This window comes from Pseudogymnoascus verrucosus, assembly GCF_001662655.1.
Source record: "Pseudogymnoascus verrucosus strain UAMH 10579 unplaced genomic scaffold scaffold_17, whole genome shotgun sequence".
Lineage (NCBI taxonomy): Eukaryota > Fungi > Ascomycota > Leotiomycetes > Thelebolales > Thelebolaceae > Pseudogymnoascus > Pseudogymnoascus verrucosus.
The window spans coordinates 372,669-398,608 of NW_017263668.1; the positions used below are offsets into that span (position 1 = coordinate 372,669).

Genomic DNA, 25,940 nt, shown 5'->3' on the forward strand with positions numbered 1-25,940 from the left:
CAGTATGGAAGAGGAGCGAGCCACCCTCAAAACCTCCATCAACGGTGCCGCGACGGCAGAGGCATTATCAGAGTTTATGGGAAAGCTGTCGGACGCCACGGCACAGGAGAATCCAGAGACACGATGGAGCCAACTTCATTGCTCCTTCCGTCCTTGTCTTTGGCCCTTCCTGTGCCGCTCCTTTCTGTCGTCAGTGCTCCTTCCTGTCGTCGCGCCTTCCTGTCGCTGCTCCTTCCTGCCGCCATCGTTCCTTCCTACCATCGTACCTTCCTGCCGCCGTTGCTCCTTCCTAATGCGAACCTTCCAGCCATGGTTTGCTCCTTCCCGGTCCTCCTACCCGCAGCCTCTATTCCGCTTGACATCTGCTAAACAGCCACTACCATCACAAGGCAGTCCTTCGCCTATTCGCACAGCAGCTTGTATCTAGTGTCCTTCCCACTTCTATGGCATGTATATCAATGGACTTTGTTGTCATTGGCGTATAGACTCTTCGTTGCTCTCGTTACGAACCTCCCGCTCATTCAACTTGCCCCGCACGTGTATATTCATATTTATATTATAATAACTAGCATCTAGCACCCCACCTGACCCCCTCCGCAACAACTCCCCTTGAACACCCTATGTTAACACGGTACCACCCTGCCCTTCACCTCGCACTCCCCAACGCCGCCAACAACTCCCCAAACCTCTCCGCAGCTCCCCACGCACAACTCGGCATCCTCTCCCCCACCCCCCCTACACCATGATTATCATGAGTAGACAACAACTTAATCCCCTCTCTCAGAATCTTCCTCCCGGACCCCTTCATGCTAATATCCCCAATCCTCGCCATATAGGGCGTCATCTTCTCCCCAAACCTCACAAAGAGCTGCACGATCTCGTCGTCGCAGGGCCGGTCTAGCTGTATCAGAGACGTCTCGTGGCACTCGAGGTGGTCTAGCGCGCCGGCGATTTGTGCGTGTAGGGATGGGGGGTTGGGGAAGTAGCTGGAGATGCTGTGGTGGCGTTCGGAGTTGGCGCGCATGGCGAGGTCTTGGGTGTGGTGTGAGGCGTCGTGGGAGGCCCCGGCGTCGGCGGACCTGTGGGACTCGTAGGTTACCGTGTTGGGCGTGGAGCTGGCGAGTAGCTTAGCTGCTGAAGTAGAGACGCTGTAGGCCCAGAGCACGAGGGTGGCGAGATAGTTGGCGAATGGTTCTATGACGGCACCGCAGCTGTATCGGCGCAGATACCAGAAGACGGAGCCGGCGTGGATTATCGCCAGACGCGCCTTATATTGATCATGCAAAACCCACTTGTGCACGGAATTCTGCAAGTCTTGTTCTTGCGTAGTAGCGTCGAGGAACGATTCGGAGTGGCTCTGTGTTTCCTGGCGAAGCTTTACCCTCGCCAGCTCTTGAAGGTCGGATACAGGGGCTAGCAATATGAGACGCGCAAGATGAAGGTGTAAGATTGTAGGGTGTTCAAGGCCAGATGCCTGCAGGATTCGACTTTTGGCTGACCAGTGGAGAACGTCAAGGCAGTCGCAACTCCCGTTAGTCCATCTCGAAACCACAGAGCTGGTTAATGGCATTGTTGTTTTCTCCGATGTGACCCCGTGATGGGATTCGCTCAATGCCGTTGGAACCCAGTCCGATAGAATATCGCTTTGATATCTTGCGACTTCCCAAACTCGACGGTACATGCCGTGAATCAGTAGAATTCTGCTTAGTTCACCAAGATTTGACACAAGTCTCTTTTCAGTATAGAGAACATCGAGTGCGAGACAAAGAGATGGAGGCCCTATAAAGACAAAATGGATCAGTCTCGGTGATGAAGAAGAGCAAAAGGAGTATATGAGAAGACTAACCGCCATTGAGGATGAGAAGTGGTGCTTTGTTAAGCATCGGCTCGTCCCAGATTTGTTCTGGACATGGTAAGGGCGCCTTGCCATCCAATAGATCCATGTGTGTTCGAAAGTCAGATTCATAAGCCATCATACAATCCAACATCTATCAGAGTCAGTTAGAAGGTTGCAAATTGACAGGGCTTCAAGTGATCTTACCCAGACAAAATAACCTGCCCTGCATTTCAGTTCACCTTCGAGCCATTGTTGCAAGAATCTGTCTCCTTCCTCATCCGTTCCAAGACAAGCCTGCCAGCCATCGTAGTGGTTTGACGCCAGAAGCTTGTTTTCGATACACGTCGTCACGAGAATAGCTCGGCCCTCGCGGGCAAGACTCGACAGTTTCTGATTTCCACTATGGAACATACCCAGGACATTCAAAATCCGAGCCTGTAAACGGGTAGGGCGCTGCGGATATCTCCTGAGTCCAAAAACCTCGGGAAACTCGCTAGGATTGTAATATGATGATGTGGCGATCTCCAACAACTTGTTGACCAATTCATGTAGAGACTCGCTACATTTTCGTGCGTAGGCCGTTCCTACATAACACGCCCCAATGGCTGCTATGGCGAGTTCCAACACACACCCATCTCTGGTGTTCAAAAAGGAAGGCTTGTGCAAGAGGGGAAAGGACTCATGGAACCTGTCGAAATACAGCCCAGCGAATTCATTGAGCTCTTTCAGAGACGGGAAGGAGTCTGTGTAAGATAGAGATATATCTCTCCTGGACGTATACTTCAAATAGTCTATCAGGGCAACGTATGACTCCTCGGCAATCCAGATCTGTTGATGAGTGTATCCAGCTAAATGCGTATGAATGTTTTCCAAAGTCGGGCTGAGAGGGCTGCTTCCCTGACCACCAAATAGCGGAAGGGGCGCCTGATTTGGCTGTCTGTGGTGAGATAGAAGGGGCGATTGTGCCGCATCTCCATCAGCATAGTACATTGAGGCATCGGATGGCGATCCGACTGTGGCTATCGACGGGATTCTCTCCAGTGAGAAGGGTTTGCTCCGACCTGAAGCCAACCCAATATTCCTTGAATTGGCATACGACTCCATATATGACTCGTCGAAATGACCAGTCGATGCTGAACGCGGACTTGATTGTATATTTTGCCCTCGATGTCCGTTGCCAAAAGCATCCTGGGCGCTGACATTGGGAGACCTCGCTGATTGAAGTGAAGCGGCCCCAAAGGCCTGATCAATGTGGGAAAGGTCATTGGGGGGCAGCCAGTTGATCCTCGAGTAGTTATAAAGACTCCCGATATTGCCTTCGCTAACTTGAGGAACAAGCTGTGCTCCAGCCACAATGGTTGTCTCTGGGCTAATAATGCCTCGCGAAAGCAACCAATCTCTAGTACTCATTGGGGAGTCCCCTGCCAGAAGGGTCTGGGCAGCACTTGGATCAACTGACGTAACTTCCGACCCGCTGGCATTCCATGATTGCCCGACTGAGGTCGAGTTAGAAGCCGTTGGTATAAGGAGATTACTTGTCCAGTTGCTCTCTTTGGGAACCGATCCAAACACTCCGGTGCTTGATTCATTCTCCCAGGTGACAACAGCAGACTCATCCTCGTCTCGTTCTGTCATTATCTCATCACCCTGTCCAGCTTCTTCCGAGCTAGCTCGAGACGAGTCTACAGAGTCAGCCTCGATCGCAGATTCGCCGGGTTCACACGTACGAGTTCTCCTCGAGGGATATTCACACCGCAGATCCCGGCTTCTGCACCGTGGGCAGACAACTCCACGCAAACATCTCACTCGTGCGCTCGCGCAGGCAAAACAAGCCCGAGAATAGCGCCGCGTCTCGTCCGATGCGTTCACCTTCCGTTTCAGCTCATGGCTGGCTTGATGCCGCCTTAGAATGTCTCTATCATTTCGATTAGCAGGTTTCATCATACAGTAGTGTTGGCCACTTACTGTCTTGCGAATCGCTTCTTGCACTCAACACAGGCGAAGGGCTTCTCAGATGAATGGGCGCGTTTATGTCGTCTCAGATGCTCTGAGCGGGTGAAGACCTTGTCGCAGATATCGCATTTTATATCTTGTATCTTGGGGTCATCTGCACCACTGGCAGCACTTGGATATTGTGGTGACACCTGAACTCCTCCAACGGGATCACGTTCCGACATGGTTGGCGGGCGCAAAATGGAACCCTAAGCCGCAAGTCCAACGGCCTGTGGTAGTCACAGATATATAGCTAGGAACCTTGCAAGCCGGGCATTGGGATTGGAATAGTTAACACGTCCAAGGATGCATCGGGGCTTTCGAAGCGCTATATTATGGCAGAGATGGCTCTCAAATGCTAAAGCCACATGGCAATGGAGAAGAGATTGAGAGAATTATGGCCTATAAGAGTTTGATTTCTCGACAAGGTATGCTGAGGGGTCCATACTTCGTGCCGTCCCTGCAAGGATAGAGTGCTCGTGGCGATTTAAATTTGAAAGTGGAGAGTAAAATGGAAATGGACTGGAATATGGGAAATGGAAATGGCGGGGTTAGCGTCGCAGTTGATTCGGTACTGGAAGGAAAGGGTCCGTCGTGCAGAAAACCCCCGGAACCCCGCATATAGACGACTGGCGGATTGGCGACAGCGGCGATCATTTGTTCCTGGGGAAATTATCCGGTCTTATTAACCGGCCGTCACGGGCCGACCATAAAACGATCGACCAACGAGACAGAGAGAGGGCTGGAACATGCAAAGTATGTATAAGTAATAACTCGAGCAGATAAGTAAAGAGGAAGGTGCGTATGCGATATGATTCCTGAGTCTCGAGTATAGGTCGGTTGTATCTTCCGGCTTGAATGACCAGTGATACTCTTGCAAATAATATTGTCCACCGGCTGGAGGTAGCCGTTGCATGGTGGCCAGCACACCCCGATCCTGTCTCCTTTCAAGCTCAAGGTATGGAAAGAACGATTGTCAAGCAATGCATCAGTCGCAGCTTCCTCAAGAGCCTTTTAGCCCTAGAAATGGAAAGAACGATTACCAAGCAGTGCCTTATTCGCAGCTTCCTTAGATCATTCAGGTTATAGACATGGAAGGAACGATTACCAGCAATTCCCCAGTCGCAGCTTCCTCAGGAGATTTCGAGTTCTAGATATGGAAGGAACGATTACCAGGCGATGCCTTGATCGCAGCTTCCTCTGGAGAATAACGGCTTGATACTAGCACGTCGTAACGTCAAATAGACGATGATATCAAGAGCTCTTTACATTAATATCATGTATCTATCCAAGGATAATCCGATGCGCATGCAATGTCAGTGGCAACCTCCATTGTCGTTTTGCACCTGCGTCCCATCAGCCAAAGTATGCTTAGAAGAAGGATTCTGCACATTTGTAGGCACATCAATCGCCGGGTTACACGAAAAGAAATCCGCTGGCTTCAACATCAAACGTATCTTCTCCGTCGGCATGACAGGAAAATCTTCCACTCGAGGAATATGCGTCATCCCCATAGTCACCCAGACCACCAGATCCTCATTCCTCACACCCCCATCTCTCGCCACATAGCTAGAGATCCCATCAATCTCCTCATACGAATTCGTAGTCCATTTCCCCCCAGCCCAGAGATCCCCATCGCGGTATTTAGAGACCCAGAGGTGGTGCTGAGCGAACTTTGCCCTCCTCGCCACCACGGATGATGGGTGGGCGAGAAGCAGCTGCGAAGGTGGTGCGGCCACCTTGTATCCCACGGGATTCCCAGAGATTCCGTTGATTTTGCCCTCATTGACGATTTTGCACGTACGATTTCGGAGAGGATCCGCGTCTTCGAAGCCGGACTTCTCTATATGTCTTTTCCGCACCTCCCATGCGTTTCCGTAGACGTTAGCTTCGTCGTCAAGGGGCAATGGGACAGCCTCCCTCATCCACTTGCACGGAGTTCAGGTGCCCGTCGATAGCTGGGTCAATTCGCACGCACATCATGTGCTGATGATTCTGAGCCAGGACGCGAGGAGCGACAACCGTTCCCCATCGCGACGACCCAGGGTCGATGGGACAAGTGGATAGGATTCCCGTCGCACCGATCTCATACGTGAGCCCGGCAGCTTGGTCGAATCTCCAAGCCATTATATAATCGTAGTTCCTCAGAGTCATTGTAGTCTGTATAACTAAGACGCGGGATCGAGCTGCCACAGCAGCCCCGGTCATTCCGTTTGTATGTTTCCACAAAGCCCCGTCGTCTTCTTCATGGAGACATATGGCATTGGGCATTGTAATCGCCTTCCCCTGCATATTATTAACAATCCCATCAAAATAGTAAATACCTCTCAAATAATCACAACCTAACCGGAGGGCGTTCGCCACAGCCCCCGCACCCGCATCTCCTAGGTCGAAAGCCTGTTTGATGTGATACGGCGCGCGAGGGTCAGCATATGGCACCGTCATCTCGCTCATACTCAGGCGGTAGAACAGCGACCGGTTATCATACCGGATATCATGCAGCACCATGCCCTCTCGAAAGTCGAAGCGCACGCGGAACCGCCACTTCTGCCATTCTACGAGCGAGCCATCCGTGACTGTGAAGCTCACTCCCTCGGGCTGGACGATATGGAGAGGTCGTAGATCCTGACGAGGCTGCCGGAGCAGATCCGGATGGTAGTCATTGGGTTGGCATCCGTCTAGAGCGGTGCCGCTGGCCCAGTTTGGCGAAGCGCACGGCGAAGGTATGCGTTCGTTGGGAATCCCGTCTGCGGGCATGGGATCAATACGGACCACAGTCTTGTTCGCGACATCAACCACGTGTGACAATGGCAGGGGAAATGAGTACATCTTGCTCTCTGGATTGCTCCCCGCGGGACCCAGAGCGTACGCCCACCCCCGAAGGTACCTCAGGGGGTTAGGACCAGTGTCTTTGTCCGCGCCATACAAGACTACATCGTATGACAAGTTCACGCCAGCGGGCAAGCCTAGCGAGGACACTGCGGTCGCCCATTCGGAGGAGCTGGCGACGATGGCGAAAACGGCCCTGTACTCGATTGGGTCGACAATCCCCTGATGAGGCTTGGGCACGGCGACATGAGAGGATTCCTGGGATGTGGTCAGGCACACCACGCTCGTATACATTTGTGCTTGGCCCTGGATGCAGTAGTGGACTTCGGCGCAGCGAGGAATGGCAATATCGTCACCGGGCTGAAGTGTATCCCCGTACTCGTTGTCTAGGTAGGGGATCATCGGACGCTTCGGTGCTTCGAGAAGCGTGATTATCTTAGTGACAATCAAGTCGGCCTCGACAAGATGGCGGAGGCTGGCATTCTGACGGACGATTTTGGCTGCGGTGACAATTTCGTGGGCAGTTAGAGAACTGAAGGGATGAGACCGACGAGTTGGCGGTGTTTTCACGGCGGTATCTGGAACCATAGTGCAGACGGACATGAGAAAAACTCGTATGAGTGTGTTTTTGCGTGACGGCAAAGGGCAGGAAGTCCAACTTAAATGGACAATATCTCAACCACACAACCCCTAGTTAACAGAAAAAATGCACACTATCATCAGCATTGCATTACATCTACCGACGGACAGTAGTACAGCCAACGCTACACAGTCTCATATAAGTAGTGCAAGACAGTTCAGGGACGAGCTTAATATCCATGCCTTTGCTTCTCCCCTGGCGCTTCCTGCCTATTCTCCCCCGGTCCAATGAAGGACGACATAAGTGCAATTTATCTATTCTCGTCAGTTTTGTGTATCTCAAACTAGATCTCGGATCAGCATCATAGCTACCATGTAAATGCCACCGGGTGTAACAGTAGGACTACCGCCCTAGCATGCACATCAACTTTGAGTATACCGAAGGATATGCTCGCCATAAGGATATCGTCCCATCGGGATGGTGTTAGTATGAGAAGGGGGTGGGGTCAAGGGCAGAGCTCTCTTCTGTTCACTTGATGGATAATGGCAATGTAAGTGATAAGATATGTCGATCAAATTTAAGTTTAAATTCAAATCCATACTAGTAAAGTCAGTAGCTGCAATCTGAACTGGTTAAATAGCTGATGTATATTTCGCAATTGCTGGTGAGTTTGAGGTGAATTCAGTAGGAAGCAAGTTACCTAAAGTAGTTAGCCCGTCAATCTATACCTATGTCACGTGCCGCGCTCCACTCAAGCTCCAGTGACGCGCCGCGCATTAAGAGCTGGTCGCGAAATGCACGGCGTCATCCATTGCCTCCACCTCCAACCTCCAAACAGGGCCTCTTAACCACCTCCAACAACCCAATCCACCACTCAATCGACCCCAGCGCGCACCTCACCTCGATCTACAATCCCAAAACAACACCACCACCAAACCAATTGACCACACAATAACCACACCCACCTCACCTGACAATCACCGCGCGCACCACCCCACAACCGCCACCATGGCCTCCACCGGCATCAGCACCCCCGCCTCCGAAGGCGGAACCCCTCACTACAACGAGACCGAAGCGCACAACACCACCCTCGTGACCCTCGCCGACCTCAGCGCAAAAGGCACAAGCCACTACGCCCAGCGCCAGTACGGCGAGGCGGCCGACCTATTCGCTCGCGCCGCCGAGCTGCAGGCCGAGTTGAATGGCGAGATGGACCCTGCGAATGCGGAAGTGCTGTTCCTGTACGGACGCAGCTTGTTCAGGGTCGGGCAGAGCAAAAGCGATGTCCTGGGCGGCAGGGCGGGGGGGGAGAAGAAGAAGAAGGATGTGAAGCCGAAGAAGGAGGAGGGTGGGGCGGGGTTGGCGGTTATTGCTGAGGGGGCGGAGAAGGCGGAGGAGAAGGCGGAGGAGGCGGTGGAGAAGAAACCGCTGTTTCAGTTTACGGGGGATGAGAACTTTGAGGACTCGGATGACGATGAGGATGCTGAGGCGGAGGAGGAGGAGGAGGATGATGAGCTCGCTACTGCGTTTGAGGTTCTTGATCTGGCGCGTGTGCTGTTTACGCGTCGTCTTGAGGAAGTCGCTGCTGCTCCTGCTGAAGACGCGGGGAAGGGCAAGGAGGCGGATACGGGCGATAGCTCGTTGACAAGACACGTTAAGGAGCGCATTGCTGATACGCACGATCTGCTCGCTGAGATCGCGCTGGAGAGCGAGCGCTTCCCGAGCGCCGTGGCGGATTTCAAGGCCGCGCTGGGCTTGAAGAAGGAGTTGTACGAGAAGGCATCGGAGATCATCGCTGAGGCGCATTATAAGCTCAGTTTGGCGCTGGAGTTTGCGAGTATGACGACTACGGGGGAGGAGGGAGACGAAGCTCCGGCTGCGGCTAAGGAGGGAGTGGTGGATGAGGAGATGAGGGGGGAGGCTGCCGATGAGATGCAGAGCGCGATTGAGAGTACAAAACTCAAGCTGGCAGCGAGAGAGGCCGAGGAGGAGCAGACGGATGAGACAGCGAAGCAGATTAAGGATGTCAAGGAGATTGTGGCGGAGATGGAGCAGAGGGTATATTTTTCCGATTCACTATACAGCTATCTAGACACCAACTAACACTCTTCCACAGCTCACCGACCTCCGCGCACCCCCCATCGACATCAGCGCCGCCCTCAACGGGCCCCCCGGCGCCGGCTCATCCGGCGTAATCGGTTCGATGCTCGGCGAGACGGCAGCACAGACAGCACAGCGCGTTGAGGAGGCCAAGAAAGGCGCAACCGATCTGTCGGGGATGGTGAGGAAGAAGGAGAAGAAGGAGGTGAATGGGAACGGCAAGAGAAGCGCCGAGGAGGCAGGCGAGGGGAATGGAGAGGGTGGGAAGAAGCCTAAGGTCGAGTGAGTGACGTGACCTGGGTGTAGGAGTATTGTAGCATATGGGCGTTTGATGGAGGGGGGGGGGATATTTTCGATTTTCGGGGGGTTATCAATCAATTGGAGACGAAAAGTCAAGGCTGCGGATGGGCGGCACGACATCATATCGCTGTAGCTAGATACTCGATCTAGCTATCTTATCACAACACAATGCGAACTGTGAGTTAAGTCAAACAGTTCGCCTCTCCTATCGGCGAGATGGATATATCAGCGGCGTGCTCTGCCTCGGTGTGGTGGCTTGTGATGCAGCTTTCAGACACACAGGTGAGACAAGACAGGAGACAGCTGAGCCGCATGGCGCTTCTCACCGGCTGGCTGGCTAGAGCACTTGCTGATGCTGTGCATGTATTTGATTATATGCACGATACCCTATCCAACCCTATCCATCCTCTTGAAACTTGTATCGAGAAGAGCGGGAGGAGCGCGGGACAGGCAGCAGCGGCAGGATGCCCACACCACCACGGAATAGACGATTTAGCCTTGCCAATCGCCCAGCTTATCTCGTGCATTAGACCAATCCCCAATTCACAATTCACGGCGCCGCGCTGTATCGCCTGTGTGTGGTCCTAGGCGGCAGTCGGTAGTGAGTTCCCCGGTCTGACCGGTGGAAGCCGTGCCGTTTCCAGGTGGCTGGTCGGTGGGTGTGGATGGTACTATATTGGAGGCGTGGTAGATATCTCCGTATGTATGTATGTGTAATATAATATTATATTATATTACGTGTATACGATAGATCGGTTTTGTTGGGATATACAGTATAGTGAATCTAAAGGAGGTCTGAAGGCGGTGAGGAAGGTTGTTGTGGGCTGTACTGTACTATTGTGCACACTCACTCTCAGTAACGAAGTTAACCCCGCCACCTCACCATCCCATCATCTCACCCATGAGGCTCTTTTCTCTTTGGAATACGCCCTCACTGTCGCCGAACATATGTGGGCGTGATTCACCATACTGAGTATATACACTCGAACACAGAGCACAGGGGCGGGACACACAGGCAGACGTGGAGACATGCAGATGAAAGGCAGTCATACACACAGAGGATAGAGATATATACACAGAGACAAGCAGACATATACACATACATACATGCGTTCATGCATTCCCAGACCGGGTTTCTGATGCACGATACTCAACTCGAGATCCGATTCTTCACACTTGATACTTGACTGACCCTCAAAACTCGACATACACCACGCGCGCAAGGCTGCGTCAAGGCCAAGCCGGAACTGCGAGTCCTACCCGTTGATCGTTGATCGTTGATTCTCCACACCGGATCGCCACGGCCAGGTGCGTCATCAGCCCTGCGACAGAAGGCAAAACTAGTATGCAGACCGGGTGGCTGGTGAGAGGTTGATTGGGTGATTGGGTGAGTTGAGGTTTCCCTTGAGTAGCTGAGTGGATAGAGGATAACTGACCAAGAGCGCCCAGGCATCGAGTACGACGAGTACATGGGCTCTTCCCGGTTCCCTTGAGGGGCCAGCTGATGACTTGCACCGCATCGACGGCTGTGGCACTGTGGACTTTCCATTGTTTGGGTGGATTGATTATTCACCTGCCGAACACACTGCAGCAGAGCACTAGAGTACTACTACTGGTGCTGACGGCGGCGATTTGTTTCGTCGTTCATACTCTCTCTCTGTCATTCATACATATCTTCATCTCCACCTCTGGATCCAGCTCGTCTTCACCATCCCTATTGCTGCCAGTGGAGACGGCGTCATCTTTGTGCCTTACGTCGTTTCACCCGTTGCCTTGCTGACATACATCATCTTTGCTCTACTATCTCACTGCATCACTGTTCCAGCCCTCTCCGAATCAAGTCTCACGGCTCCTCGCCAAATTGCCACATCCTTGTCTATCTCTCACTGCACCCCGCCACTCCTTCCCACACCAAAGACGAGGACAGACGACCAAGGACGGACAGACAGAGACCCAGCCAAGGCTCTGTCTGACCAGGTAAAATCCTCCATTTTCTCGTCGTCGTCCTCCTCCTCTCCGCATACATATACACACATCTGTCAACAAAGCCCCGCTATCTTGACCTCGTTTCCTTCTTCCACCCTTCCAGAATTCCCGCACTGGGGCTGAGCCGGCATTCCAGGATCCACTTAAACATCCTTGCAGGAATTCCACCCCACCATCATCACCGTCATCTCTCATTCCCCTCCTCTTCACATTCTCACCTCTTCATTTCCTCATCTCCTCATCACAACACCGACATCTCACAGTCATACCCACCACAGCCATGCCTGAGATTGTGCGCACGCGCAAGTCGCGCTACCGCGACGACGACTACTCCGACGACGAGCGCTCCTACAAAACAACCGTGCATCGCTATCGCGTCGCACGCTCTCCCTCCCCGCAATCCGACTACGAGCGCCCGCGCATCGAAGTCACCCACGACACGCGCGTCGAGCGCTTTGAGCGCGATCGCGATTCCAACTACGGGCGGGACGAGCCGGCGCGTAGCCGGACACTGGTGTATGAACGGGAGCGGGAACGCGAACAGCCCCTCCGACCGTGGGAGCGCGAACAGACCTGGGAGAGAGAGGAGGACGTGCGCGTCATTGAGCGCAGCGGCGGGCCGGGCTACGACCTCGTCACCCGCGAGACTGAGTACTATGGACGACCCGATGTGGCGGCTCCACTGGTGATTAGACACAAGCAGCCCGAGCCACAGCGCATCATTGTTGAGGCTCCTCCCGCACCACAGCCAGTCGTGATCCACCGCGACCGTGAGCGCGAACCGCGCAGAGAAGAAGACGTCTACTACCGCCGACACGAGGTCCGTGACACCGGCCATCCAGAGGAAGACTACGTCTCCGAGCGCAAAGTGATTCGCCGCCGCGGCTCCGGCAGCTCCGGCGAGTGGAGCAACGAAGAGAAAGTCGTACGCCGCACCACTCGCCGTTCCCGCTCCCGTTCCCACAGCCCGCACCATAAACTGCACCTCGCCGAAGGTGCCGCTGCTGGCGCCGCAGCTGCAGCACTCATCTCGCGCCGGCGCTCCAAATCCGGCGTCCGCCAGAACAAAGCCGCCAACCTCGCTTCCGGCGCCGCTCTCGGCGCAATCGGTGCCCAGCTCGCCACTCGCGCACACAGCCACTACGGACACCGTCGGCGGTCACGCTCACACTCCCGCCATCGCCGCTCGCCCAGCCCAGAGCACTCGAAACTTAAAATGGGCCTCGGTGCCGCCGCACTAAGCGTCGCCGCCCTCGCAGCAGGGAAATACTTCAAAGACCGCCACGACACCAAGCGCGCAGAGGAAGGCCGCGGTCGCAGCCGCACGCGCAGCCCCAGCCGAGCAGGCCGCGCCTCAAGCGAGGGGCGACACTCCGATCCGAAGAAGCGGCGACAGAGCATTGCGAAGGCCGGCGCGGCGGGTGCAGCAGCGCTAGCGATCGCGCAGGCTGTGCGGGCGCGCTCTAAATCCCGCAAGGGCGAGCGCACGAGGAGTAAATCCCGGATCCGGACGGGAGCGGAGCTCGCGGCTGCGGGACTGGCGACAGCAGCTGCCGCGGGGTTGTATGAGCGGCGCAAGGCGAAGCAGGAGGGCGAGAGGGGCGTATCGAGGAGTCTGAGCCGTAGTAAGAGTCGTAGTCGCAGCCGCGGCGGGAGGAGGAGGCTTGATGATGATTATGAGCGTCCCGGGTTGGTGGAGTACGGCGCGCAGCCGCTACACAGCCGCGGGTTAGAGAGAGGGTATGCGGATCAACGTTTCCTTACTGGTCATCGTGAAGAACATCCTAGTTCTGTTCTTGGGATTACCGCGCCCGTGCCAAGGGTGCGGGGGACGGATTTCGGGAGAAGATCTGAGTTTGATGATGCTAATACCCGTAGCAGGGGTTTGAGTCGAAGCCCGAGCCGAAGCAGGAGCCGAAGCAGGAGTAGGAGTCGCGCGAGGGATGTGCTCGGTGGGGCGGCGGCGGCGACGGCCGCGGCGGTGGGGGTGAGGAAGTATAAGGCGAGGAGGAAGAGGAGGGAGGAGGAGGCTGCGAGGGAGAGACGTGCGTATACCCCTGACATAACACTTTATTCCACCCATCTACCTACCCCGCCTATTTCCCCACCAACCCCCTTTACATCCGCACACACCAACTGACACCCACCCCCTAGATTACTCCTCAGACTCCTACCCCTCCTCCCGCCGCTCAGCCGACTACTCCCCCTCCCCCCCCCACGCCTCCGGCGGCGCCTACTACCCCAACCACTCCACCCAACCGCCCTCCCACCCCTACCCCACCACCCCAGACCCACACCCCTACCCCGACGCAAACCACTACGGCGCGCACCCCGATCCCAACGCTCCCACCGCGTTTCCACCACCCCCTGTCCCGCCATCGGGTGCGTACCATGCCCCGCCGAATGGGGGGTATGAGGCGCATTCTACGCATTCGGGACCAGCGCCGGGGGGATCAGCGGGGCCGGGTCATGTTAATCCGGATTATTATGGGGAGACGGCGGGGGATGCGGGGGAGAGGGTTGAGAGGGTTTAGTGGTTGGTGAGATGAGATGAAATACGTTTAAGGGGTTGTATCGGGCGTTCTTGTTTTTTTTGGTTGGTCGGGGCGGGGGGGTGTCATGTGATGGGGTTTTCGTATTTATTTATGGGAGGTTTTTCTGATTTTGTTTTTGTATTGTTTTTGGCTTTAGTACTGCGATTTCGTTTTGTGTAATGGTGGGAGTGGTTGGAAGATGGGGAGGGGGGAAGAAACGGACTTATGATGAGATGATGATGATTATATGGATATGCATAATAGATATATTATTCCGCATGCATATGAGTGATATCAGTGCGTACACATCCATCCAAATCTGAAACCACCCTCTTCTCCGACCAGGCCATCCAGACAGACTAACCAACTCCCAACGCGCGCCAAAAGAAAAAGATAAAGATGAGCACTGGTGAGCGTAGGTAAATGTATCTAAACGCAATGTTCGCCTCTATCGTGCAAAATCAGTAACAGGGAATCGATAGAACTATTATATTACGTACGTGCTGATCCCACCTTCATCCGCCATAAACTCCGTAATCCCCTCGAAAACTTAAACCCCTAGTGATATTGCTGTCTTTCCAAAACCAGCAGGCTCAACTTGTCATTCTCGTCACTATAAAGTTTCGCCTTATAGAGCTTGTCGAGTTCCTCATATGCTCTATCTCGCAGCAGGCGAGCAGTATCTCGTTGCTTGCGAACGGCATCTCGTTCCCCCAGAGCTTCATTTCGTTGCCTCCAATAGTCATCGCGTTCGTCCCAATACTTGTCTCGGTCCTTGAGTGCCTCGTCCCGTTCCTCATGAGCTACATCCCGTTTCTTGAGAGCCTCGTCTAGTTCCTTGCGCAGTTTTATAGATATGTCTCTCTGTTCGTCATGCTTAAGCTTTGGCTCCGTCACATAGGATTCTCCCCCTGAATTCCCGAAGCACGCTCTCCAGCTGAGCTTTACTATGTGCCAGAAGAAGTTGGCTAGGATTCCGGCCATGGCGATGATAATTGCGTCCCTTGTGCCAATGTCCGTGGGCAGTACTGTGATGTCTGCGTATAGTTCGACCATCCTGGCTATTGCTCCTGAATTTTGTATGGCTTTTTATTGTGGTTTTGGATGCTAAATAATAAAGATAGTGTGTGGAAAACTAAAGCATATATAAGCAGTATATAAGAATTTAGCGGGTGGAATGATAAATCGTACCTTGCGGACACTTGTCTCTAGATAGGGAGTTAAGTTCTTTCTCTCTAATGATAATTCGTACCTTACGAGCACTTGTCTCTAGGTAGGGAGCTAAGAGGTTTATCTGTGGTAAACTAAACTAGCCTTTAACATACCTTACCGGCGTGTACCTAAATTAGTAGCATATATAGACTAATGCATAACTATAGAATTAACTTATAGTAGATTACCACAAAGATTAGCGTTTGAATTCCGCTTATGCATGTGGCACACGTACCCATCATCTCACCTTATAGTTCTCCTTTACAACCTCGACCTCGCCAGCCCCTTACCCACCCCCCGCCCCAGCACAGCCATCTAGGCCTGCGAAACCAGACACGCGCGCCAAAAGGAAAGAAAAAACGACATCTCCATTTCTGTTACTAAACTTCAGGTGCAAGATATATATTTGCCTATTTGCTATTCTAGATTATTCCAAACTCATCGACATAATTCTACAAGATATATCTGAATAACGGGCTACGATCACCCATCTCCGTGAGATTCCACTCCCCTTGCTCCTCAATGACAATCGCCTCTCCGCCCATCTCTTCCACAGCCGCCGCGCGCTTCTTGTTGATCCTATCTAGGATGATGACCATGAGCGTCGCGGACACACCAGACATACAAATAAAGCCTATCGAGATGCCGTAACCAAGTCTGTATGCAGGTGCGTCCTGAGCACGGAAAATATTCGACCCGATCAAACCGCCTGTGTTTCCCAGTGCTATTTCAAACTTGTCAGTCACTGGCCCTTGCAGAGAATAAAATAATGACGGTTGGGACGTAGGAAGAGAAGAATCAATGGAGAAGATGCACTTACAAATTTGCAACCCCATTCCAATAGCACGCTTGTACGACCCGGCAAGATTGTTAGCAAGCCAGGCGATGATACCTGGGAACGCGGGATAGAAGCCGCAGCAGGCGATGAAACAGCCAGCGTAGGTTACGCCAGAGAGGTCTCGGCGGTTGGAGGTAGCGATGGCGAGGATGAAGCCGAAAGCGGAGGCAGTGAGGCTGCCGATGACGAAGACACCACGCTTCTTGTACTTGTCGGAGAAGTGGGCCACAACGATGGTTATCGCGCATGCGGTGGCGTAGGGGGGAATAGTGAGAAGCTGAGCGATGCGAGCGGTGTAGCCCTGGTGAGAGGAACGCTGTTAGTTTTGCTAATGCTATCCCCGTTGGGTTTACGGCGTCTTGTATAGGAGAGTGAAAGGGGGACGGACCAGGTTCTTAATGATTGTGGGTAGGCCGAAAACGATACCATACGTGCTAGTTGAGATTCCAATGTAGATTAAAGAGCTGAGGTAAATCTACGCAAGGTTAGTAACCCAGAGTAAGGATATCTATGTGAGAGGTTGAGAGATTAGAACATACCTGCCAATCACAGAAAGCTTCTTTGATGTAGACACTCTTCTTTTGTCCCTCTTGCATGGCATTTCCTGTGCTGTTTCCGTCATAAGCAAGCTGGGCGGTAACGAAGGCAGCCTCATCTTCATCGAGCCACTTCACTCCATTCGGGGAGTCGTGGATAAAAAACCATGCCACTAGGCCACCAACTATTGTAGCTGCCCCCTCAAGAATGAAAATCCATTGCCACCCTCCATATCCTCCAACGCCATCCATTAGTGAGATGCAGTAAGCAAGTAAACCAGAAAATGCGCCACTGTAGGAACTGTCAGCAATATTTCTTGGGCTGGACTCTGAGCGCAACAACATACGCGAGGGAGGCGGCCCCGTAAAACAGTGCTGTCCGGTACTGTGCTTCTGCTCGAGGGTACCACATCGTCACGTAGTACGAGCAAGCGGGAAAGATTCCTGCTTCGGGGATACCAAGCATGAGTCGACAAGCTAACAAGCCGGCGTAGCTGTGGACAAATCCATGGCAGACCATGACGATTCCCCATAAGACGGCAATTGTTGGGACTTGTGTTGGTTAGCATTACAGCTCTTTATATCTAACGAGGCTGGACTTACTCCAAACCGAGGGCTTGAACTTCTTCAGAAGCATATTGGCAGGAACCTCGAAGATCACGTAGGTGACGAAGAAAACCGTAAGGCAGATATTATATTCGGCGTCATTGATATGAGCACCCTCTAAAAGCCCAGCCAGCTTTGCATTTCCGATGTTTCCTCTGTGGAAGAAACCCAGTGTCAGTGACTATGGCCTTGCAGTGGCTCTAGGTCTGGCCTGGTTTGTCTTACCTGTCTAGATATGCGAAAAGATAGAGCAGGGTGATGATTGGGATTAGATGGTAATCCATCTTCCGCAGCAACTTTTTCCTTCTGTCATCGTCGAACTTCTCGTACAATGCGACGATTTCAGGAGGGTACGTTGATCCGGCTGGGCTACTCTCAATGTGCTTCTCTACACATTCTTCTTTAAGATCCGACATTCTTTAATAGTGAAATTTTAGCAGATCCGAATTGATAATGTATCTTGCTCTCACAAGGAAAAAGAATCTAAGGAGCAGGAATTATAATCAGACATGCGTGACAGGGCTTTTATATCAAATCAAGGGTCATGATAGCCTGTTCTTGTTTTGCGGGGACCCCGCAAAACACCTTGGATTCCGCTGTGGAGACCAATTGGCATGACAGCCCGTCTCCAATGCGTCCATCTCTAGTTTGCGGGGTTCCAAGGGCCACTTAGATGTTTGTGTGGGTTTTTTGAGGAAGCAGAGGTAAACATTATTTCGAGGCCTTCTTTCTCTTCCACCGGAGGTCATCCGGTGGAGGACGAGAGGTCCTCCTGTCCAACCATTTCCCCGCGCTTCCGCCGAAAGTCTCTAGCCCCACCCGTTCCGCCTGTTTCCCTAGCCACCTCCCCCGCGCGAGTAATTGCCGGTTGACACATCCAGTTACCGCGAATTGCCTCCACAGTCTGATCACAACTGAAGATTCATACTAGATATTTATACTGAGATGATTTATCTCTTGATCTCCGTGTCTAAAAATAGCTGGCTCATTAATTGGAGCTCTGAGTGACGGAGCGCCTTGTTTTAATTTATAGTTACTGTAAACACGACCTTTGTACATAGTAACTAAGCGTCTCTACATTAATCACAATTTCTATAAACAACATATTTCAGAACAGTGATTAGGAATCTATATTTGAATTACAGTTGCTGTAAAGACTACGTTTATCGGTGATTGATAAACAGCTAACTGAGAGGTGGGTGGGTTAATGATACTAAAGGTATGGTCGGAGTTCGGTGTTTGAAGATCTCAGCGAGGCGAGAGATGACAAGATTGTAAGGATCTTGCCGATGAAGCGTCATAATAGAGAGTAATTATTTTCCATCTCAAGAGGTTATTTAATACAAATAGAATTTCAAACCCCTCATGTAATTCTATTCAGACCCCAAAGCCATGGGGGTCCAGGTTCCGTGAAATTATGGAGGCTAGTAGCTCCAATGTTCCTTGCAGAGGCCGCTCCTCCATGGAAAGCCAACTGTGAAGCTCGAGATTCTTCAGAGGCCTCACGCAGTTCGGCAGCTGCAGGTAACCCAGCTGAGCTTGCGTCTGCTGGTCCCGAAAGGCCGTCCTGCGGCCGATGTTCGGTGGGATGTTGTAGATCACTGGTCGCCATAGAATGCATCCAGGCAGGGTCGAGCCGCTCTAAAGGCGCAAAATCATACATAACTGTAGGAGTAAGTATGTATCGACGAGGGGTGATTTTCCTTGAACTAACCTTTCTCTAAGGCACCGAACGCGTTGTTAAATCCATCATCTAGCTCAGCACCTAGGTCGCTGTAGTTTTGACTGTAATCAACACCATCACATGAAATAGCAGACGTAGATCCCTCATATGTAGGATGTAAAAGAGGAAGATCATTAGTATTTGTAGATCCTGGCACAGAATAGGTCGCCGTTTCAGGTGGACCCGCTTCAAGCTCCAAAGAACTATTGTTCTCGCCCATTGCGCCTGGGGTCAGTCGGGACTCTCCTGACGGCCGCTGTCCATATGGTAAAGTCTGATTTGTATATAGTTGGCCATTGCGTGAAGTGACATCCCCTAAGAGCCTGCCGCCGGAAGGTGATAAGATTGGAGTCGATTCACCCGTCGCGAACATATGCCTCGAGTTGAACCCCATGCTCTCTTCATAGTTATTTCGCGATTGTTGATGCTCGGTAGGTTGTAACATCATGTCAAGCTCTCGCTTGATCGCAACTTTCATGAGCTCTTCCAAGATGGTGTGGCTCTGTACGGCTATTGGTGTATGGCTCGATAGACTTTTTTGCATTTGGATGATCCTTACAACTCCAGCTTTGGCGTTGTGTGCAAGATAGCTAAAAGGGCTCATAGTCGCCGGGATGCATAAAATGACCCCGGCAGTGAACATATGCATACACATAAGTGCAAAGGGCATGTCGTACTCAAACTTATGGGCAGGCGTGCGAGAAATTCGCATCGCTGCGTCCATACAAGTGTTAAACGAGTAGGCAAATGGGTCGTCACTGGCTACCTCTGGTGAACTTCCTTCCTTGTGAGAAGACATTTTGTATTCAAGTAGTGGACGGTGTAATAAGATCAAAATGTTGTCGTAAGAGACTTGCAAGGTGATTACTTGCAAGATCATATGGCGCTTGAGGGTCTCTTGAGATGCAGGAATCGCTGCTTCAGACCCTTGTAGCCCATCAAAGGGATCTCCTTGCATGTCTTTCCATTCGGCGTATTTGAGAAAAGTTGGTAGACTATCGTACCAGTTTCGTAATAGCTTGTCGAGTCCGCGAATGGTGTTCACCAGTTTCACGATGCCCTTTGCGGTCGAAACCCCCCTTCGACCACGCAAAGTGTAAATCTTGTTGACAATTTGAGCCTTCATGTCATACAGACGGTATTTTTCAGTATGAAAAGTGTGCCTCGATATTGGTTTACCATCGTTCAACCGCTCAACGCACCTTCGAAGCGGCATCGGTATTTGTGAATCGTCACACTCGTCTGGGAATGAAATGTCGCAAAATGCCCTGTCGATGGTGGATGGTCGACCATATATTGCAGCTGCAAAGGTGTCAGATATAAAAGTATGTGCCCAAGCCCTTTTCCGGGTCTGTAATGCAATATTGCTCCCGCGCCAGTCAACTTCGCGATGCATAGCCAGGGCATAAGAACATTTAACAGCTAAGCCAAGAATTGGCCATGACAAGTTTGGCTTTCCGTGATATATATAGAATGTGCCTAGAAGAACGCAGATTTGTACAACCTCAACCTGGCATCGCTCGAGACTGTCGAATAAACGAGATCGCACGTGCTGAATCATGCTTTGAGTTAGGGTGTGAAGGTTAATAGAGTGCTTCTCAATAAGTGCTCTAAACTTCCAATTGGGGTTCTTGGCAGCATACTGCGCACCATATGCTAGTACCATCATAAGCAAGGTTGTGAATTCTGCATCTTCGGCTGTGCGGTCGGAAGAGGCCTTCTCCATGAAGCGTCTAGCTTGCTCCCGAAAGGAGCTCTCGTGAAGAATAAACATAAACCAATGAACGGCATCAAAGTATGTGTCAAGCAAAGCCTCTACCACCACGGCTGGAGGCAATTCGGCGGTCTCAGTAATCGACTCCTGGAATCCGACATTGTCAGGAGAAGGTTGGCTTGCCCCACCTGGCAGGGCTGAGGTTAAGGAGTGATGCTGAGAGTCGTTGAAATCGAAAACCTGTAGAAGTTTAAAACAAAACATGTCTACTAGTATAGTATACACTTACTTCTCTTGTAAGTCCAATTGTAGAACTATCCCCGGTGAAGCCATTTCGTGTTGTAGGAGCTTCTGAATGACGAGATGATAGTCTTGGGGTGTCGTCCTGCGATCTAGGGGAGGTAGTAGGCTGCAAGCCTCCACGTCGATGTTGGTAATCCTGTGGACGGCTTTCAACATTGCAATCAGCAGATCCTCTTTCATGCGGTAGTGCTTCTTCGGTCATCGGGCCATCCGTGTCAGAGGTAGCTTCGGAAGGAGCATCCGACGTAGCTGATGTTGTAACCAGCCGAGGACTTGGAGTTTCATTGTTCATCTCACGAGATAGTGGAATTTCATAGTTTGCAATGAGGCTTCTTCGGTTTGGGTGAGACTTCGTTCGCGCGATTCGGCCTCGCCCAAGTCCTAATGGTTTACTCCCATGAGTGCTATTACTCGTACACTCAATGCCACTCCTTGCACAAAGTGTACAAGGGCGCTCTACATCACACTACAAAGGAAAGAGTCGTTAGCTACGTATTTCAGATACGAATTGCTATATCAAGAAGAGGTTGTGAGTAAATGACGGACCTTCAGTTTCTGCTTTCTGCAACGGTCACATGCCTTCCCCACCTTAGAGGCAGACCTAGCTCTACCTGCCATGGCAAGGGCCAAATATGCAGCGGCACAATGCCTTCGCCGTCTTGTCAAATTGTTTATGCTCTCGCGATCCGGTGGACGATGATGTAAATTGAGGATTGACAATAACTCCCGGTAGCCGGTTTATGTCCTGTTCTCCGAAAACGGGGTCATCCCGTTGATTGGTCATTAGACAGCCCGTAGCTGGGTTTAGGACTTGGCTTCAACCACTCGGAATGGGTCACTCCCCAGCTGCACAGACATCATCATGCACCCCGCATCATTTTTTCCACCGGAGCAAACTTCGTTCTCATATTGACTACACCATTGGAGATAGATACGCAGATTCCCCATGGGGGAGGGGAAATCCGCTTTTTCGCCAATGCTCGTTAGTTTTACCCAACCCCGCGACAGAATTTGAATAACTCCCGTCCTCCATTTTGATCAAGAACCCACATTTAGTGCTTGGGGATACAATCGGGCTCCACCCTTCCCCTCCTTCCCCTCTTTCCCCTCCTTTCCCCTCCCTTTCCACATCAAGTCATATGCATACAGACCCTCAAACCACAATCATGATCACGACTCGACCATAAGTTGTGGTTGTAGATAATCTGCGCCATCTAGGTCTGCGGCTGTGGCTATATTGGAGGAGGCGAGGTATGGCGTAAATGGTGTTGGTTGAGGCGTATGTACGGCGCGTAATCGCGACCGGATGAGGAGGTGGGGGAATCAAAAGTTGGGTTTACGCGCGCGGTCAGATCTGCGAGTTCGAAACGGAGGACGTCGGTCTAGGTAAGCTGGATGTTTGCTGAGGAGAAGAGCGATGTGAGATGTTGTTGGATCGACGGCGCTTATGTTAATGTTATACTATGATACACTATCTGTACACCCCCACCAACACCGATGGTCTCCGTCTCAACCCAAAACTCAGATAATTTAACTAACCACGGTCGCCCGCTGCTGGGGACGAGGGCGAGGGCGAGGGCAAGCGCTGTTTTGCGCTTTTGTGTGTGGGAGCAGCGGCGTCAACGGTCTTTGGTGGAGGGATAGCGCGGGCAGGCCAGGCGGTTTTTAGTACTATATCGATGGTTTAAAGTGCTGTTGGGTACGCGGCGTGGTGTTTTCGATGGCCGCTGAATCTGGCCACAGGCGCTGGGTGCTCCGTATTGAAGCCTGGGTTATCATGAGATGGGCTTGAGATGTTGGGTTTCGTGGGATGGAGTATCATGTTGCGCAGCGCGAAGTGTTGGAGATCGTAGCTTCGACGTAGGTTGGGATGGGTATAAGAACTCTCAAATGTCGCAGCTGTAGAGTTATATCAAATTAGTAATCCAGTCACTTCGAAACCATCTACCATTATCAACATATCCAAGAGCTCTACTTTGCTCCATCGGCTACTCTTCGACTCTCATTTCTCATCCAAACATTCATCGTGCTTCTTGTCTCGAGTCACCAACTACTACTCATATATCCGCAACCTTAATGTGCGTTCCCTCTCCCCAAACTATAACTATCCCACACTCTTCCTAACCCCCTCTTCCAGACTACCACCATGGCCTCCTTCATGAAAGCCCCGCCCCTCTCACTCACCCCCGACCCACCCTTCCCCGCCAGCACCACCGGCTGCTGGCGACTCGGCGGCGAACTCTACCACGAGTTCGGCCGCTACGAACGCGTTCTCACGGACCTCCTGCGCGCGCGAGCCCAGATAACTCCCAAGGTCCAAGAAAAACTGGCTGATATCGAGGCGAAGGGAGGGCCGGGTACCGAAGCCGGACGCAAGGCGCAGCTCGAGAATGCCTCGCTGTTTGTCAAGAATTATAGGGTTAATGACAAATTGGCGGAGTATGGGAGGTTGAGAGATCGGTTGAGGGCGCTGTCGATGCATATGCGGACGAAGGGGATGGTGAGGCGTGGGGGGAATGATCTGAATACATTTCCGCTTGAATTGTGAGGGGGGAGGGACTGGGCTGGATCGGTTTGTGGGTGTGGGGAGTTGGTTTTGCTGGTTTGGAGTTTGTCGCCTTCCTTTGGTATGGTGAGGGCATGGCGCCGACTGGATCGGTTTGCAGTTGCTCGGGTCTGTTTGCATTTGTTTAGACTCTTTCGGTTCCGGTTTTGGTTTTGGAGCTCCATTTGTTTCGAATAGCTTGTAAATGGTCGCGTTGTACAAACTGAATATGTGGACTTCTCCTATTCCCCATCATCTTCCTCTTCCGTGACAACAAATGAACGCAACAGATCCCTTGCCTCCTCCGCAAATTCCGAGCCCTGATCAACTTGCCTCGCCAGATATCTCGCCCTCGTATCATCGCCATCCGCAGCTATCCACCGCGCCAAAAGTAGTCGTGATCGGTTTATAACCGACACAGTGGCGGTTGAAAGGGGTGCACCCACATCGCCACTACCCTCAACCTCATCAGCTTCATCCACGCAGATCTCCAGGTACTTCGTAGCTTCCCCGCGCTCCTGCACTTCCGCATACGCATTAGCGAGTTGGAAAAACAGCTCAATGCGTTTGCACCTAGCACCAAGCTCATCGTCCTGGTTATTCCCCCTCCCATCACCACTACAAGCAATAGCTCTCTTCATCGCTTCAATCCCCTGCATCACCCTCCCCATACTCCCCAAACAGCTCGCCATCATATGCCACAACTCGCCGTCATCCGGTCGTAACGCCAGCGCCTGGCGATAGTAATGCAGTGATAATGTTGGCCTCTCTAGCCTCTCATACACAACCCCTAACCCCACAAACGCGCGATAGTCTTTATTATCCCCCTTCACGGCCCGCCGATACGCCGATATCGCCGCATGCGTATTCTCCACCTTGTAGTACTCATGACCCAATAACGTCCACGCAGCCGCGAAATTCCGGTCTAATTGCAGGGCGAGCCGGACTGGATGGCATCTGAGTGCCGCGAGGTTAGGGAGTAGTAGTTCCCGAGTGCGACGTGGGTTTCAGGGCGGTGGCGGGAGATTGAGGTGCTGAGGTGGGTGGGGAATGCGAGTTGCGAGGAGGAACCGATGATGTTGGAGTGGTGGGGTAGGAAGTCGAGGTGGAAGGGGGAGGATATAAGCATTGAGGAGAAGAGGGTGTTTGCTGTGTGGAAGTCTGGACGGGGTGTTAGAAGGAATAAGAGAGGTGGTGCTGGGGGGGTTGGTACCTTTCATGCGGTAGAACACCAGGGCTCGCTGGCCTTGGAGGAATAGGCTACGGGGGAAAACTCTCTGGAGCTGGGATATCTCGGAAAGGAGGGCCGGTGAGAACTGGTGCAGCTCTTGGCAACAGTGGACTGAGAATATGAAGGCCATAATATGTGGCTGGAGTTTAGACTGGACCTGGTTGAGCTTAAACCGATTGTCAGTTATTATGCCACTGTTAACAGTGCTGGATTCTCACATGTTTCACATCACGTATTAAACAGCTCAACTCCAGCCATGCCCCCCAATTCCAAGGATACAGCAGTACACTCTTCAACAACCAATCTATCGCAAGATCATGGCTTCTCTCTTTCGCCAGTACAATTCCGTGCCTTGAGAGAACCGCACTGTTAATCCCGTAATCACGTTCCAGAGAATGGGAATCCATACAGGTATTCCAGCCATCCCTGACTCAGCCTATTCCCCGCTTCCTGGTCAAACCACGTCTCCAACATACGCTTGAGAGGCGCCAACTGCTTGTTGATAACAGCGCCGGTATCTGAGGGTCCGAGGATAGGACCCAGCTCTTCAGTTTTCTGCTTTTCGCCTGCTAGGAGGAGAGCGTGTGATGCAAGGGATAAGCCTTTCAGGCTGGTTTTGCTGAATACTGACCTGGATGGTTTGCCGTGGGAGATGTTGAGCACATTATTCTGTAGTGGAATAGTATGTTCGGAGGAGTCACTAGATAGGAAAACAGCAGCACAACCGTCTCATCTCATGGCAGTCGAGGAGAGACTTCGCCATGAGATACTTGGGCAACTCATCCTGCTCTAACCGCAACTCCACCGGATCCGTCTGTGTATCAAAGACTTCAGCCAAAGACGTCAATTCCCCGCCCAAATCATCATCCGGAAGCGCATCCAACAGCTCAGCCGCCCATTTCGCGGACTGGTACTGGCACCTCTCAGAGCAATTAATGACAGCTTGTCGGAGCGAGCATTGGAGTTCTAGAGTTTCGGTCTTGGAAAGACTCGTTTTTGGGATGGGGAGGCATGGGTAGAGTAGGGCAGGGCCGTTTGTGAGGCTGATTGTTATGTTATGTTATGTTATCTTAT

At 52.1% G+C, this 25,940-nt stretch overlaps 9 protein-coding genes across 9 annotated transcripts; 3 read left to right on the forward strand and 6 right to left on the reverse strand.

Annotated features, from left to right (window-relative positions):
• Positions 1-646: 646 nt before the first annotated feature.
• On the reverse strand, positions 647-4,415 carry VE01_04384 (uncharacterized protein; the record flags this gene model as incomplete). The annotated part of the gene is made up of 4 exons (XM_059463611.1): positions 3,803-4,415; positions 2,042-3,752; positions 1,847-1,988; positions 647-1,779 (listed from the first exon to the last, which is right to left on the reverse strand). The coding sequence occupies exons 1-4, from the start codon at positions 4,012-4,014 to the stop codon at positions 647-649; spliced, it is 3,198 nt and encodes a 1,065-aa protein (XP_059319765.1). The 5' UTR covers positions 4,015-4,415.
• A 674-nt stretch (positions 4,416-5,089) lies between these two features.
• Positions 5,090-7,881, reverse strand: VE01_04385 (uncharacterized protein). The gene is made up of 3 exons (XM_018273859.2): positions 7,610-7,881; positions 5,804-7,552; positions 5,090-5,757 (listed from the first exon to the last, which is right to left on the reverse strand). Exons 2-3 carry the CDS (start codon positions 7,259-7,261, stop codon positions 5,146-5,148), a joined length of 2,070 nt encoding a protein of 689 aa, XP_018131228.2. The 5' UTR covers positions 7,262-7,552; positions 7,610-7,881; the 3' UTR covers positions 5,090-5,145.
• Positions 7,882-8,046: 165 nt separating this feature from the next.
• On the forward strand, positions 8,047-9,624 carry VE01_04386 (uncharacterized protein; the record flags this gene model as incomplete). Its single annotated transcript, XM_018273860.2, has 2 exons — positions 8,047-9,296; positions 9,355-9,624. Exons 1-2 carry the CDS (start codon positions 8,247-8,249, stop codon positions 9,622-9,624), a joined length of 1,320 nt encoding a protein of 439 aa, XP_018131225.1. The 5' UTR covers positions 8,047-8,246.
• A 2,280-nt stretch (positions 9,625-11,904) lies between these two features.
• VE01_04387 (uncharacterized protein) lies at positions 11,905-14,629 on the forward strand (the record flags this gene model as incomplete). Its single annotated transcript, XM_018273861.2, has 2 exons — positions 11,905-13,669; positions 13,779-14,629. The coding sequence occupies 2 exons, from the start codon at positions 11,905-11,907 to the stop codon at positions 14,156-14,158; spliced, it is 2,145 nt and encodes a 714-aa protein (XP_018131226.1). The 3' UTR covers positions 14,159-14,629.
• Positions 14,487-15,389, reverse strand: VE01_04388 (uncharacterized protein). The gene is made up of 3 exons (XM_018273862.2): positions 15,350-15,389; positions 14,659-15,293; positions 14,487-14,606 (listed from the first exon to the last, which is right to left on the reverse strand). The coding sequence occupies exon 2, from the start codon at positions 15,212-15,214 to the stop codon at positions 14,717-14,719; it is 498 nt and encodes a 165-aa protein (XP_018131220.1). The 5' UTR covers positions 15,215-15,293; positions 15,350-15,389; the 3' UTR covers positions 14,487-14,606; positions 14,659-14,716.
• A 389-nt stretch (positions 15,390-15,778) lies between these two features.
• On the reverse strand, positions 15,779-18,065 carry VE01_04389 (uncharacterized protein). The gene is made up of 7 exons (XM_018273863.2): positions 17,576-18,065; positions 17,348-17,505; positions 17,092-17,296; positions 16,748-17,036; positions 16,597-16,683; positions 16,191-16,509; positions 15,779-16,094 (listed from the first exon to the last, which is right to left on the reverse strand). Exons 1-7 carry the CDS (start codon positions 17,764-17,766, stop codon positions 15,823-15,825), a joined length of 1,521 nt encoding a protein of 506 aa, XP_018131221.1. The 5' UTR covers positions 17,767-18,065; the 3' UTR covers positions 15,779-15,822.
• A 475-nt stretch (positions 18,066-18,540) lies between these two features.
• VE01_04390 (uncharacterized protein) lies at positions 18,541-21,927 on the reverse strand. The gene is made up of 4 exons (XM_018273864.2): positions 21,637-21,927; positions 21,077-21,556; positions 19,065-21,027; positions 18,541-19,015 (listed from the first exon to the last, which is right to left on the reverse strand). The coding sequence occupies exons 1-4, from the start codon at positions 21,706-21,708 to the stop codon at positions 18,714-18,716; spliced, it is 2,817 nt and encodes a 938-aa protein (XP_018131211.2). The 5' UTR covers positions 21,709-21,927; the 3' UTR covers positions 18,541-18,713.
• Positions 21,928-23,236: 1,309 nt separating this feature from the next.
• Positions 23,237-23,638, forward strand: VE01_04391 (uncharacterized protein; the record flags this gene model as incomplete). The annotated part of the gene is made up of 1 exon (XM_018273865.1): positions 23,237-23,638. The coding sequence occupies one exon, from the start codon at positions 23,237-23,239 to the stop codon at positions 23,636-23,638; it is 402 nt and encodes a 133-aa protein (XP_018131189.1).
• A 239-nt stretch (positions 23,639-23,877) lies between these two features.
• VE01_04392 (uncharacterized protein) lies at positions 23,878-24,996 on the reverse strand (the record flags this gene model as incomplete). Its single annotated transcript, XM_018273866.1, has 3 exons — positions 23,878-24,581; positions 24,707-24,796; positions 24,849-24,996. 3 exons carry the CDS (start codon positions 24,994-24,996, stop codon positions 23,878-23,880), a joined length of 942 nt encoding a protein of 313 aa, XP_018131213.1.
• Positions 24,997-25,940: the final 944 nt, after the last annotated feature.

Bases quoted from the DNA above. Each gene is read 5' to 3' on its own strand.
- VE01_04385 (XM_018273859.2), bottom strand. From the start codon at position 7,261: ATGTCCGTCTGCACTATGGTTCCAGATACCGCCGTGAAAACACCGCCA. The intron at 5,758-5,803 runs GTGCGAATTGAC...ACTCCGTGCAAG, and splicing joins ATCATCAGCACATGATGTGC to TGGATGAGGGAGGCTGTCCC.
- VE01_04388 (XM_018273862.2), bottom strand. From the start codon at position 15,214: ATGGTCGAACTATACGCAGACATCACAGTACTGCCCACGGACATTGGC.
- VE01_04389 (XM_018273863.2), bottom strand. From the start codon at position 17,766: ATGTCGGATCTTAAAGAAGAATGTGTAGAGAAGCACATTGAGAGTAGC. The intron at 16,684-16,747 runs GTATGTTCTAAT...AACCTTGCGTAG, and splicing joins AAGCTTTCTGTGATTGGCAG to ATTTACCTCAGCTCTTTAAT. The intron at 16,095-16,190 runs GTAAGTGCATCT...AGTTTGAAATAG, and splicing joins TGGAATGGGGTTGCAAATTT to CACTGGGAAACACAGGCGGT.
- VE01_04390 (XM_018273864.2), bottom strand. From the start codon at position 21,708: ATGGCAGGTAGAGCTAGGTCTGCCTCTAAGGTGGGGAAGGCATGTGAC. The intron at 21,557-21,636 runs GTCCGTCATTTA...TTTCCTTTGTAG, and splicing joins GCAGAAAGCAGAAACTGAAG to TGTGATGTAGAGCGCCCTTG. The intron at 21,028-21,076 runs GTAAGTGTATAC...AAACTTCTACAG, and splicing joins CAATTGGACTTACAAGAGAA to GTTTTCGATTTCAACGACTC.